Here is a 14,342-nt window from a genome sequence, read left to right as displayed (position 1 = left end):
CAAGCCCCCAGGTTGTCCCGATGTTTTTCTTCCTCTCTCTAATCCTTTTCTCTCTCCACCTCTGCAGGAAGACCACACTGTGGGATCAGTGTGGTTAGGTAGTGTGCCGTGTGGTTTAGGTTTGCCTCAAAATAAGCAATGCCATCTGTGCGAGCGAGGCCAAAGTTAATAAAAAATAAATGGAAAAATTAATGAAGGGATAAGTAACTACACAGGGAATAAGTCCACAATAAATAATATTACCGAACGCACGCCGAGTCTTCTTGACGCAAAGAATGAAAGTATGAATTAGGGAAACTTTAACTGACACTAAAGACAACTAACAACGTGCACATTATTATAATATTCACCTCCAGGGTTGTTTAGTCACTACAAACCGCTGCTGTGATGCCAAACATTGTTCAAACCAGCAGATATGTATTTGAAATGGTAGAAACACTTCAAAGTTTCTAAAGATGTAAAATATGTCAGTTTAAACCTTAGGAAAATATACCTTATAGCTACTTAAAGGGGAGACAAAACGCAGGGAAACTGCCTGTGTTCATCACTCCTCCCATTCCAACATTACATTATCGGTTTCACCTCTTTGGTCCCCGCAGGACACCATCCTGCTGCCTGCCTCCTAGCAACAGAGAATATGAGAGAAAGAGAGAGAGAGACACAGACAGACAGAGAGAGAGAGAGAGAGAGAGAGAGAGAGAGAGACACAGACAGACAGAATGAGGGGAGAGGCTAAAAATAGCAACAGCGAGTTTTGAGCAGCATCACACCTCAAAGAGACATCACTGCACTGCTGAGCGCACTTCCTGATCTCTCTCTCTCTCTCTCTCTCTCTCTCTCTCTCTCTCTCTCTCTCTCTCTCTCTCTCTCTCTCTCTCTCTCTCTCTCTCTCTCTCTCTCTCTCTCTCTCTCTCTCTCTCTCTCTCTCTCTCTCTCTCTCTCTCTCTCTCTCTCTCTCTCTCTCTCTCTCATATATAATATGATGATCATAATAATAATAATCATATTTATAGACCAACAAATTCCCCATGGTTCAGAAAACAGAGGAGAGATGAAGGATGAAACTCACACACACACACACACACACACACACACACACACACACACACACACACACACACACACACACACACACACACACACACACACACACACACACACACACACACACACACACACACACACACACACACACACACACACACACACGTTTCAAGGACATTATCCTTCACAATGAAACACAAGCTGGAAAAGAGAAGCGTCTGAGAGCCGGCGAGAGAGATTGTGATGAGTCAGAGTGCAGCCCGTCTGCCTGACGGAGGGACGGGCGATGGTTCGGCTCGTGAGCTATGGGCGGCAGACGAAGAGGAGAGAGGGAGAAGAAAGAGGACCAATGTGATAACTGTGTGCCTCTTAAAGCAGAAAAGGGTTCAGAGCTCAAGAAAGAGAGCAGAAAAAACAAGATGTATTATGTAGAACAGATCAGAATAACACTATGGAGAGGATGCATGCAAACAATGCAGCACGCTCTTCTTCCAGTCAGTACCAGATGCTCTCATTTCAAATGAATGGAGGCATCTTCACTGTATTCAGTGTGATCCCGCCCCGAGCATACGTTTAATTGCTTTTTCTTTCATTCCAGTCCTTAAAGATCCAGTCAAGGGAGGTCTGATTTGGTTGTTACACTAGATTAAAGAGGTTCAACATATGGTTGAGGGATTCACAAGAGACAGATTAATAAGGAAAGGACAGAATTTCCGCAGCAGTGGTCGAGATATCCTGACTTTTAGTCCTTAGTCTGGAATAAACTCTGGAAAAACTGGATCCTACATTTCCCATAAGGCAACTTGATAAGTCTTTTGTAAGACCTCTGTCTGAAACAGTGATATGATAGTATAATACTCTCTCTTAGAGTAGAAATCTGATGTAGCAACACCATTGCTCTAGTTGCAGTGTACTGTATTTCATGACACAATTCCTTTAATTTCAGATAACTAACTAGTCTACACTTTCCCTCACAGGGGTTGTGGTCAGTTAGCAGCAGAGAAAGGCTGCTCTTGAAGCTAATCCTGGTTTAGCTGAGACAAAGGATCATGGCCTGATTAGGCTAACAAACACCGGCTAATCTTACTCTAGTCAACGACACCGAGAAGTCTTTACTGACCCACAGACAGAAAACATCGGTATAAATCTGTTCACATTAATAAAAGACGCCAGATTAAGACCATTCCATCCAAAACTGTGAGCGACAATATGATGGTCGTAATCTCTAAATAATGAAGAAAGGTTCAAGATGCGGTGAAAGTCGTATTCGTTTCAACAGTAAATCTAAAACCTCCTTTTTCTCTTGATTTTACTGCAAGGACATTAGGTCACAGAGATTGGGAGAGTGTGTGTGTGTGTGTGTGTGTGTGTACAAGTACTGTACGTGTGTGTGTGTGTGCTGGTGGTGTAGGGCTGCAACGACGGGGCGGGGCCTCCATGACAAGTGCTTACAAATCTGCACAAAGTCAGCAGCAGATTATAGAGGCTTCCCCTCGCTAATACTCTTGAGTTTTCACTCTTGGGTTGAAGTCACTCTGGCCATCGATGACTCCTCTGAACCCTCCCACGCTTTTCTCCTGCTCATATTTACATTTAAAGGGTCTAAATGAACACCTAACGGACCACTCGCATGGAAATAATTTCCAATTTCAACCCGTTATTGGTGATTTCTGCAAGTTTATCCACGTCGCCTCCTCCAACAAAATGACACTCCTCTGCTCTGCGGCGAAATAAACGTGTTGAAGACGACATCATAAGAATGACTACAGTAGAAATGGATTCAAACGTGAAAAACATTTTATAACACGGTCCCGGCAGAGACAGCTTCCGAGACGGCTGCGGAGGTATGCGAATAAGTGTTTTGCTCACATATTCTCAGTAAAGCCGTCAATGGAAGCCCCAGACTGCAGAGGCCTCGTCACATGATGCCACTCATGTGAGAATCTGCTGTTTTTTTCTGCTCAGCTGGGCAGACGCAGCGTGAAGCCAAGATATAGAGTTTGGTGGGAGAGAAACTAAAACCAGTTGAGTTCCCTAGCGAGGGAACAACTACAAATGTCCACTGGCTGCCAAGGATCAGGGTATCTTACTAAGAAGCTGTGACGATGCCCAGTGTCTAATCTCATTAGTGTAGTCGGCGCTGACTCTGGGAGTAGTGTAGTTCTCTTCTACATGAGAATCACACAGCTGTGCTTCTGCTTTCATGTTGAAACCACAATGTGTCAATTAGGAAAAGATCCACAGATAATAAAATGAAGAATAAGCCATGCTAAGCTAACCCGTGCTTCAGAGAGAATATTGCTGCTACGTACAACATGCTACAGCAAGCAGGCTAATTATCTACATGGCCTGTAGATCTATGGGACACTAACGTGCTGCTTGGGTATCATTCAGCAGGAGAACATATTGCTTCTCCATCTAGTCAGCTAGGTTGTGTCCCGGGCTGTAAGGCCAGATATGCAGATATGCCATCTTTAAAAGTTAGGACAAACTACATCCAGTGATTTTGATCCGAAACAAAGAGCATGCCGTTATTCAGAAACGCAGCTCAGGCTAAAAATCTGAGCTGCTGCTATGCTGTGGAGTTATTACTGTCCGGACAATTTCAGTGACATAACTTTTTTTCCCCTCTGCAGAACAAGGGTGTGTCAGGAGATCCACGTTGTACATTAAAGAGGTAATAAAGCAGATTCAAGCCCAGAACTTATAGATCACTTATCAAATGACCACATGCTAAAAAGAGAAGGACGCTTCTCCTTCAACCGACCAGACAGTTTGATTTGACTTAAAGTCCATCTCCTGTCACAGTTTAACTTTAGTTTGGCTATACCTCTACTTAATGAGGGATGAGTATTGAAAGCTCAAAAGAAGCAGAAACTTACTTTGACAAACATATACTCCAATTCCCGGTTCATCTTGTCTCTTTGTCGAGTCTCTAGCTCATGCTGGTCTGCTGGTTCTCTGGATGCCTCCAGCCACATTGTGCTGATCGAGCGCCGAGCTCCAGAGCTCACAGGAGGATGAAACCTTCCCAGAGTGTGTCGGCAGACACGAGCAGCGTTCACCGACGTCCCTCCCCCCGCACCGAACCTCTGACTTGTTCGTGAAAGTGTCGTCTTGTTTGAGAGGAGCAACAATTTATTAACGTCCAAACATGAATCCAAACTGAAGTTTCCAAACCTAATACGCGTTACTGTGTTGTCTCACAATGACACATTTCATTTACTTTGGAATACCGGTTGACAGAGTGCTGAAAAAAAAAAAACACGCACAAAGTTTGTTCCTAAAATCATTACAAAGAAAGCACACAACAGTCAGAATCACTGTTTCGGCTACAAACATGCAGCCCCTTCTCGGTGCATCTGCCCTCGATGACTACATGCCAGAGCATATACAGCATGAAGGCGCAATTACTTTAACCAGGTTATCTCAGTAATCTAAAGCACATGCTCTCAAATAGAGCTGGGGAGGAGAAAATAAATAAACCACTGCTGCGCTGCTACCTCATGGGCTGAAACAGTCCAGCGTGCTGTGCTTTTGGAAACACACCAACAAGTGATGTAACAGCAGGTGTTTTCCGTCCCCATCAGCTGCTCGTGACAACACATCGCTCCCTCACATCACCGAGTGGCCGTATTGTGCAACATGCTACAAGGTTTCAACGCACCGCTGTTTTCTGACCCACGTGAGTCAGTCCCGATGAACCCACGACGTCTCCCGTTGCTGCACCACGGGCGGCTCGTTTAGGTTAGGGTGCCGTGAGCGTGACTGAAACATCGCACCAACACTGGGATGCACTTTCCCGTGAGTCTGAGTCAGACGTCTGTCTGTCGTTTGCTGCAGCACTTCAAGTGTGGAACAGCTCACTGACAGTTTAGCCTTTTGCCAGCTTGACAAATGAATGATGACATGTGTACCAGTGTGTGTGTGTGTGTGAGAGAGAGAGAGTTGAAGAGGCAAAAACTCGCTGCTAACAGCGCTAACAGTGCAAACGACAGCAAAAGTGCTCACAGTGATTACCTGAGGGGGAACCAGAGGGTGGGTGCAACACTAACAATGTCTGGACAGCAATCAGTGGCAACACATCTTTATACGACTTTTACATCCATGTATCTTGTGCGAAAAAGGAGATCTGCAGAGGTGATAGTGTTCTTCTCAGTTTAGGTTCATGAAGCCGAGTCTAGTCATTCTAAAAATACAGTTTATGCATTTGTTGGTACAGCGAAACACTTCAAGTGCAGTATGTATTGCTGAAACTCTCGGCTGTGCGTTGGATATCCTTTCCATCTCTGAGTCACCTAATGGAGCATTGCCTCACTTCTATTTCCATGAGAACATCCGCCCTCTCTTCCAGCTCTGCTTTTAGTTACGCAGCACTGTTTCATTCACGTTCACCACCTCTTGCTAGTTCTCATCCCGATTTCTTTCACTTACTGTATTTGGCTCAGACTGAATAAACCTAATTACAAAAAATGCGGACTTTTTATTGGCGATACATGTTTACAGCTGTAGCGTCGTCCTTCTCCTCCAACCCACAAACGCTGACCTCCCCTCTGACCCCCCTCTCTTCTGCCTGTACGGTCCGACAGGAGCCAAATGTAGATTGGAGCAGAATCCGATGCCATCGTGTGTATTTGTACGTGAATCCGATGCCATCGTGTGTATTTGTACGTGAATCCGATGCCATCGTGTGTATTTGTACGTAAATCCGATGCCATCGTGTGTATTTGTACGTGAATCCGATGCCATCGTGTGTATTTGTACGTGAATCTGATGCCATCGTGTGTATTTGTACGTGAATCCGATGCCATCGTGTGTATTTGTACGTGAATCTGATGCCATCGTGTGTATTTGTACGTGAATCTGATGCCATCGTGTGTATTTGTACGTGAATCCGATGCCATCGTGTGTATTTGTACGTGAATCCGATGCCATCGTGTGTATTTGTACGTGAATCCGATGCCATCGTGTGTATTTGTACGTGAATCTGATGCCATCGTGTGTATTTGTACGTGAATCTGATGCCATCGTGTGTATTTGTACGTGAATCTGATGCCATCGTGTGTATTTGTACGTGAATCTGATGCCATCGTGTGTATTTGTACGTGAATCTGATGCCATCGTGTGTATTTGTATGTGAATCTGATGCCATCGTGTGTATTTGTATGTGAATCTGATGCCATCGTGTGTATTTGTACGTGAATCTGATGCCATCGTGTGTATTTGTATGTGAATCTGATGCCATCGTGTGTATTTGTATGTGCATGTTTGCGCACGTTAACCAAGCAGCTCCGACCCACTCAATAAGCTTCTATAAGGCCGACTCGTACGCACAAAGGGCAGAGTGTTTCCACCCCTGTGTTGGAAAAGTAAATCACAGAGAGGGGTCTGACTTCTAAAACACACTTGACCATTCAAAGCTGAGTCTAACTTTGGGTTTCCCGGCCACACTGACACGTACATCCAAAGTTAACCCCCCACTCCTTTGCAATTAAAACCATTTAATGAGCTAAATGCTGCTGGCAGAGGGAGCTACCGTCAAAATCTACTTGCATTTTGTCAATGGCTGGTTTAAGTTTTAACCTGGGTGCTATTTAACCAGACCCAGCACACATTAATATCATTTTTGCTAAAAGGGAGTGAAAGCAGGAAGCGACTTTATTTATTTATCTTAGATTTATAGTCTAATCTGACACCATACTGCATGTTTTATATGTTCTTCTTTCATTTAAAGCCACCACCATCACTTTCTGTGGCAACAATCTAACTTGTTTGCAGGGAGGACACTCTGTACCAATACGTTACTCGAGTATTCAATTCCTTGTTTGGTCAATAACAATAAATAAAAGCCTTTTACGAGTTCCTTAAGTCCATGATGATGTCACCAAATGTTGTCTGACAAACAATCCAAAAACAAAACACATTCAATTTACTAATTTACTAAAGAAAATCAGAAAATATTCACATTTAAGAAGCTGGAACCAGTGAATTTTTTGCTTTGCTTTGGAAAATGACTTACGGTCAAATTTTCTGTCGATCAACAAATAGAATAATCGAATGATTTCAGCAATGAAAACGAAAACAAGACGTCTTTGTGATGATCACAGATCAGGTTCAGCGCCTCAAGGAGCCAACAGGGACTCAAACCTTTTCAGCAGGGTTCAAATCTGTGTCATCTGGTTCAAGGGGGTCGACCACTTAAACAACAGAGGCGGGAAGACACAACATGAGAGATCCAACTGGAAGTAGAGTGTTTGACATTACAAACACACTGCAGTGCTGCTGTTAAGAACATATTTTAAAAAAGGAATAGTCATCATCAGCACCACCTTATTCAAGCTGAACACGCCAGCTGTCACAGTAGGGGGATGGGTGACTCATCTCCTCCTCCCTCCTTGCGCACTTTCTTATTTGGGTTTCACATTTGCAGTGCTAGAAACACAGCAGCAGAAGCAGCAGCAGCAGCAGCACTTGTGACCTTGTGAGAGTCACATATTCTCACCAGTGAGCATCTGGGGCTGTGCAGCTACAGCGAGGCGTTCAGGGCCTCCACTAGTCCTCACATCCTGGATGCTAAAAGGATGCTAAAACCGTCCGGATGCGGCGCTCATCGCAGCATCTGAGCGGGTACCCAACCTAGCGGGACTCGGCTCACACCCAAAGAGCACCGGGTCAATAAAACCAGAGACACGCACGCACCAACCATCGATATACAACACGAAAACAAGGCCATGAAGAGGCACAAGGCTGATGTAGAGGCGAAAGTTATGGTTTAAAATCGTAAAAAGCAGAGCCTCCATGATGGCTGGCACCGCCTTTGCATCACCCCGGCCCCCCGAGCCTCCAGAGGGGGATGCTTTACAATAAAAACACACAAAAGGCCCGGTAGAGGAAGATATCTTGGGACAAATGACAAACGTAATGATACAGTTGATTTCGTATTATGCATGAAAAGGACAAATGTGGGGACAAAACGACTGTCTGTCTTTTAGTCAGCTGCACCCATTTCAGCGTTACACTGACATCTATATTTAAACACCCGAGCACATTCTCACTGAATGTGAAACCAGCACGTTATGTGTGGTCTCAACATCCTTTTTCATTCATTTAAAAACCTCCACCGAGCCCGCTATTAAAAACACGTTGTATTTCGTAGCGAGAATCAAACTGTCAGCACGTTTCTTGGGAGAACATCCTGGACATTTGAAGACACTTAGCATGAAGCTAAAACCTGCGAACTATGACATGTATTTAGCCAACATGCTAGCATCCAGCTATATAGCGTTTCATATAAATATACACTTCTTTTACCTTTGTGTACAGCTCCGACGCTGCCATGGCGGGGACTCACGCGCTATGTTCTTTCTCCAATCTGGGCTAAAAGTCCCCGCGCTGCATGGGACTCGTTGTGTATTTATGTAGCGGTGGAAGAAATCCTGTTTATGCTGCTGCTGCAGGGACTCAAGGGGAAGATGTGTCTCTCATCGCCATGATAACCTGGAAAGCTTGAGGCTGCTGAGGTTTCGGTGTCTCACTTTGCATTCTGGGTACAATGGATGAAATGATTCAGCCAAACTGAGAGGGCTGCTGCCGCCGCGTGGGAAACTGCGCCCCCTGGTGGTGACGAGTTAATAATACATCAACAACAAAATAAATGCCAAATAATGTAGTTCCAAAAAACATATATGGATAGAAAGGACAACTCTATGTGATGTTGTTTTCTTTTCTTTTTGCTTTAACATGGCTAAATGTCAATATGAATCACATTTTCTAGCTGTAACTACATTGTGTTTTATGAGGCTCCACCTTCTGAAGTAAACACAATGTTGTAAGTTAGGGCCCTCAGCTGCGGGCCCCCAGTGTCAATCAATACATTTCTGATTATTTCAGTATAAATATGAAGGTAATATCATCCTAGAAATACAAATGTTTTGGTCCATTTTGAAATGGTATGTAATACATGTACATGCAGGGATAGTTTTATATAAGGAATTTGTGAATTTAATGTAAAACGTGTGTGATTTCCCGAAGCAAAATTTGGGTAAAACTTTAAGCAAAGACAAAAAAAAATATGTGCCTGATTCACAGAATTTGGGGTAAAATGCAGGAAGATCCAACTAGAATGTTAAGCTTATTATATTCAGTTTCTGAAATTTTCTTATTTACATCCATCCATCCATCCATTTTCCTCCGCTTATCCGGGGTCGGGTCGCGGTGGCAACAGGTCAAGCAGGCCGACCCAGACCTCCCTCTCACCGGCAACATGTTCCAGCTCATTCTGGGGGATCCCGAGGCGTTCCCAGGCCAGCTGGGAGATGTAATCCCTCCAGCGTGTTCTGGGTCTTCCCCGGGGTCTCTTCCCAGTTGGACGTGCCTGGAAAACCTCCAGTGGGAGGCGTCCAGGAGGCATCCTAATTAGATGCCCGAACCACCTCAGCTGACTCCTTTCGACGCGAAGGAGTAGCGGCTCGACTCCAAGCTCCCTCCTGATGACCGAGCTCCTTACCCTATCTCTAAGGCTGAGCCCGGCCACCCTACGGAGGAAGCTCATTTCGGCCGCTTGTAGCCGCGACCTTGTCCTTTCGGTCACGACCCAGAGTTCGTGACCATAGGTGAGGGTAGGAACGTAGACCGAGTGGTAAATTGAGAGCTTTGCCTTCCGCCTCAGCTCCCTCTTCACCAAGACGGTCCGGTGCAGCGCCTGCTTTACTGCTGCAGCTGCACCGATCCGTCTGTCGATCTCCCGCTCCATCTTACCCTCACTCGTGAACAAGACCCCGAGATACTTGAACTCCTTCGCTTGAGGTAGGCACTCCGTCCCCACCTGGAGGGAGCAATCCACCGGTTTCCAGCAGAGCACCATGGCCTCAGATTTGGAGGTGCTAACTAACTCTCATCCCCGCCGCAAACCGCCCCAGTGAATGCTGGAGGTCACGATCCGAGCAGGCTAACAGGACCATTTACTTGTTTCTTATTTACATAAGTTTAATTATAAAAGGGAAAGTCTGAAATCTAAATTTAAAAGTTCTCCATTCTTGAGGTGTCACTGACTGGAGTTCATATGATTTTTTTTTACACTCTTTTGTTGTTACCGATGGTCAAACAAAATGGTAAATTTACCTGAGAATAAAAATATAACATCTTTGACGAACTCTAAGGGGAAGTTTGTCCTGAAGCACGTTTTCAAAACACGTGGAAATGACTGCCTGTTTTTATTCATCCTTGTTTTCCCCATCAAGTGAATTTTGGGAAACCCATTAATATTAATAATGAAAACAGTTTATGGTCCAGTGTCTGCATTAATTAACACAATTTGAAAACATCAAAAAGTCAACGTGACAGACATGACACAGCAATTAAACATTTGTGCAAAACTATTTTATTTACAAAACAAAATGGCACAAAGTGAAAGCAGCCATATACATGCAGAAGCTCAGACGGATGTTGTGCTAGTTTAAATTTACCGCATCACAGATAAACTTCATCCAGTTAGGACCTCGGAAAAGCATTATGCAGGGCCATGGGCATTTTAAAGATAAAACTACTTCAGCTCGTGGGGATAGAAGATTTTTCCCAAGTCTGAGCATGATTAATAACAGTATTTGTTCCCAGGGCCAAGAGCTGCTCCCAGTATGTTTTTTCACCATAAATGTAGTCTCCTCACAGCATACAGGACGCACAGACTGCAGCCCTGCTGACACAAATATAGCTTTAAGGTCCCATATAACTCTCTGCCTCATATTCTCGCATGTTACATTTCCAAACACGACAACCTGACACCAGAAATGTTGACCTAAGGAGAGGACTGTGTCCTCATCTGAACTGAAACGAATGGCACGCCATAAATACAGTGCACGCATTCAACACTTGCAGTTCAGACTGAAGCAACATTTCCTTTTCTTTCACTCTTCAAAGTTTCAAGATGTCTTGAAGCTAAAATGGAGCTCAATGAGGTTCACCTTCGGGAGCCCTGCAGCACACATGCGGTTCCATATCACACTCTGGCCTTCGCTGTGTGGTCCTTTAGTACAGCTTCCTCCCCTGGTTCATAAGCAAAGTGTTAACAAAACGGAGCTTGGCCTTTGCACTGGATTACCATATTCGTTTTAGTAAAAAGCATATTGTCAGCATCATTTAGAACAGTGGTTCTCAACTGGTCTGGCTGCGGGACTCACCATCACCCCTAATTGACAAGCCACAACCCAAATTTTATATATACATATATATATATATTCAAGAAGTCTAAAATAAATTGCGTAACAGAATTCATTTTAGAAAAGTTATTTTCACCGAATTGACCTGCAGCTTTAAATTCAGTTCATTCAGGGTGAATTGAAAAAGCCACAATATTACATTTTTCTCATCTTCTAAAAAGAGAAATTAGTGTGGGAAGAATTCACTTATACGAGTCTGTCCAGTCAGAGCCTATTGACTCTGGTCTCACTGGCCATTTTTCTCTTTTGGGAATCGTCCTATGATTTGACTTTCACAACTTTGAAGGAATCAGCTCGGCAGTTCGCTGGGTGCTAGGTGTGGGCTCCTGTTGGGTGAGGTCCAGGCTGGAGGGGAGGGGGTTAGGTACTGTGAGGGGTGGGAGAGATAATGTTACAGCTCTGAGACTTGAGTAGAAAGGGTAAAAGCCGGGAGGCGCTGCAGGGGCTGTGTGTGCATCAGCCAGCCAGTTTACTGGCCACCAGAGAGGGTTTCCTCTGGGGCAGGTCCTGGGGGGTGGGGATGTGGTCCCCTGTGATCTCGGTCTTCTCCGGCGCAGCTGTCGGCAACTGCTTGTTCTTTATCTTGGCTTTGGCCATGTTGTAGTCGCCAGAGTCAAAGTACTTTTGCTGTAGAGAGACACATGATTCACACATGAACTGCATTGCAAGGAGAAAATAAATTGCATCTTCAACACACAACGGGTTTGCTTATTTTTAATAGAATAATTTTTTTGCAGACAAACACCAGATATAACTCACCCCCTTCTGGAGGCGTTTGCGAAGCAGGTCGGAGCCCCCGGGTTTGTTTCCTAAATTTGGGTATCTGGCCTTCAGTTTAGCCTCTTCTGACTTCTCAGAGTTGATCATCTTGTCCTGAACCTCCTGAAAACAAAGCAGAGTCATTAGGCATCGAACATTTAGGGGGAAAACGTTTTGCTCCAAAACCACATGCAGCACAACACAAGACTACATTCACCAGGTGTCCCCAGGCTCCCACTGAAACGTGTCAGCTGATGGCAGTGCGGTATAGAGATAGTCTGGCTCCATGTCAAACCGTTGACTAATAAAGTAAAGTAACCATTTACTAAAACATACAATTTCGGGATAAAACATACGCAACCTATTACTATATTGACCTAACAGTTGTCATTAGAGGTTCAAACCACTGCGTTTTATTGAGATCTGCTGCTCACATCAAATCAAGATAAAAGCAAGTGTATCTTCGACAGCGCCCTCACAAACAAGTCACTGTGGAGCTAACCTGTTGACCAGTAGGTTGAGTGGGTTGGACCATCAACAATATAACCGCCGTTTGTTGTTCGTTAGAGCTGGGACGTCTAACAGCTAGCTAGGTAGCAAGTTAGCAGCACGCAACACTGCGGAAGCTAAGGTTGAAATGAAAGATTCCTTGAGTGTAACTAGGCTTCAAGCCATAGTACAGTTGGGTTAAGCTAAAATAACACTAGCAGCTGAGCGAACTGTTAACGCTACTGTCCAGTGTGACTGTGTGTGTGAATGCCATGACAGCGGCTAGCATTAGCTTTAGCGGCACCTCTGACAATCACACAAACCATCAGAAACATTCCTTGTTTTAGCAACTGAAACCGCAGGCCACGTTAACCGGTGACATTAAACGGCATATGTCGTTCTGAAGTTTGACAAATAAGATTAACAATTCGACCCCAGGGCTCAGTAGTGTTACGTCAGCTGGCTTCGGTTGACATGTCAACAATAACGAGCGCGGGGCGAAGAAGCTATACAATTGTAACTGCTATAACAAAGTCAGTGCTGCACACGTTACCTTTTGGTCCACTGGTGTCTCCTCGGCTGTCTGTGTTTCTTCGTTATTTTCCGACATTTCTGTATTTCCGTGATCTCCCACGCGATATCTAACGCGAGACTACGCGATGTCTTCTCGAGACTAGTTGAACTAGTCGAGACTAGTTGAACAAGTGATCTACAAATCCTCTGCTGTGACTTTTCGGTGTAGCCACACGAGTCCTGCCGACTGCCGAGCGCGCACTCCCGCAGAAAAAAAAAAGTACTACGTCACAGGCGGAGACACCATGCGCGTCCACGTTCGGGCACTCCTGCCTCCTCCCATGGTGCTGGGATCGGATTTGCATTGCGTAACACACCGATCAGCTGTTAGACCCATGTGCTGCCGCACAAATCCAGATTTCAGCCAAATAATCCTCAGATTTGGAGCATGATGAATGCGGCACTGACCAACACAGTGTAGTGCATTTTACGTGTCAATATTATTTCTTCATGCAGTGCGTTTAGAGACTGAAATATGCGGTAGCTGCTGACATTGTGCTAGATTACAGGTGGATTTAGCAACACGGCATACATAAGAGAAACAAGCACGTTCGGGTCAACAGCAGACTCACTTTGTCACCATGCAAAAAAAAAAAGTACAAATTCAGTGAGACTGTGCAGGTGCATTTTATAGCCTGGTGGCTCACAGTGAGTGGCCGCCACCAACTGTCAGCAGTACTCTTGACTATTGTAGATTGCTGTGTGTAGTCTTACTACTACCTCTAAATATGAATACAATACTTTTAGGGGATGCAGTTTTGTCAAATAGATTTCTTTCACATTTTGGTTTCATATTTCAAACAAACATGACATTATTGCTTTCTTCTTTTGAGCCTGAATTTGTCAACTATAAGCATGTGCTATTGTAAAAATACTCTTAATTATCTTGACCAGCATAACTCCCAATTATCATGATAAATGTGTTCAGGATCTGCCACTCCACAGATATGTCGTATAAGATGAGTTGCCTCAGTGTTTGTCCGTCCACTGATGGTCTTAATTATGATAATAAAATAAAAACGTTGACTTCTGCTTTATAATTGAAATATCACCTGTAGATAAACCATGTTACTGATTGTAGCATTTTTGGTCCATTATCGCCGTCTGTTTTTATAATGAATCCAAAAACCCAAAGCGGTGCCACAGCCCTGTTTTCCTCATAAGGTAACGTTTGGAACCAAATTTAAAGCAGAATAACCTGTGTTTTGTTCCTTTGATTCTGTGTGATTGTATGGAGATGTAGTGTAATAATAACAAAGAGAC

The 14,342-nt window shown here is 44.3% G+C and overlaps 2 protein-coding genes across 6 annotated transcripts in view; both read right to left on the bottom strand.

Annotated features, from left to right (window-relative positions):
• The window catches only part of myo5aa (myosin VAa), a 39,809-nt gene extending 31,427 nt beyond the window's left edge, over nucleotides 1–8,382 (bottom strand). For all 4 annotated transcript variants that reach the window (XM_076077767.1, XM_076077769.1, XM_076077770.1 and 1 more), the window contains exon 1: nucleotides 8,356–8,382. In XM_076077767.1, coding sequence (XP_075933882.1) covers nucleotides 8,356–8,382 — 27 coding nt within the window. The remainder of the gene's footprint in view (nucleotides 1–8,355) is intronic.
• A 2,018-nt stretch (nucleotides 8,383–10,400) lies between these two features.
• arpp19a (cAMP-regulated phosphoprotein 19a) lies at nucleotides 10,401–13,167 on the bottom strand. 2 transcript variants are annotated; one of them, XR_012947622.1, is made up of 4 exons: nucleotides 13,060–13,167; nucleotides 12,018–12,140; nucleotides 11,004–11,885; nucleotides 10,401–10,735 (listed from the first exon to the last, which is right to left on the bottom strand). XR_012947622.1 is itself a non-coding variant. In XM_076078052.1 (3 exons), exons 1-3 carry the CDS (start codon nucleotides 13,114–13,116, stop codon nucleotides 11,715–11,717), a joined length of 351 nt encoding a protein of 116 aa, XP_075934167.1. In that variant the 5' UTR covers nucleotides 13,117–13,167; the 3' UTR covers nucleotides 10,401–11,714. The 2 variants fall into 2 exon arrangements, 1 of the variants encoding a protein (XP_075934167.1); XM_076078052.1 differs by having other exon boundaries at nucleotides 10,401–11,885.
• Nucleotides 13,168–14,342: the final 1,175 nt, after the last annotated feature.

Source organism: Anarhichas minor, unplaced genomic scaffold (genome assembly GCF_050575085.1).
Source record: "Anarhichas minor isolate MPS153535 unplaced genomic scaffold, ASM5057508v1 ptg000062l, whole genome shotgun sequence".
Classification (NCBI taxonomy): Eukaryota; Metazoa; Chordata; class Actinopteri; order Perciformes; family Anarhichadidae; genus Anarhichas; species Anarhichas minor.
The sequence above is the reverse complement of the archived record's forward strand: the minus strand, read 5'-3'. Positions and strand labels throughout refer to the sequence as shown.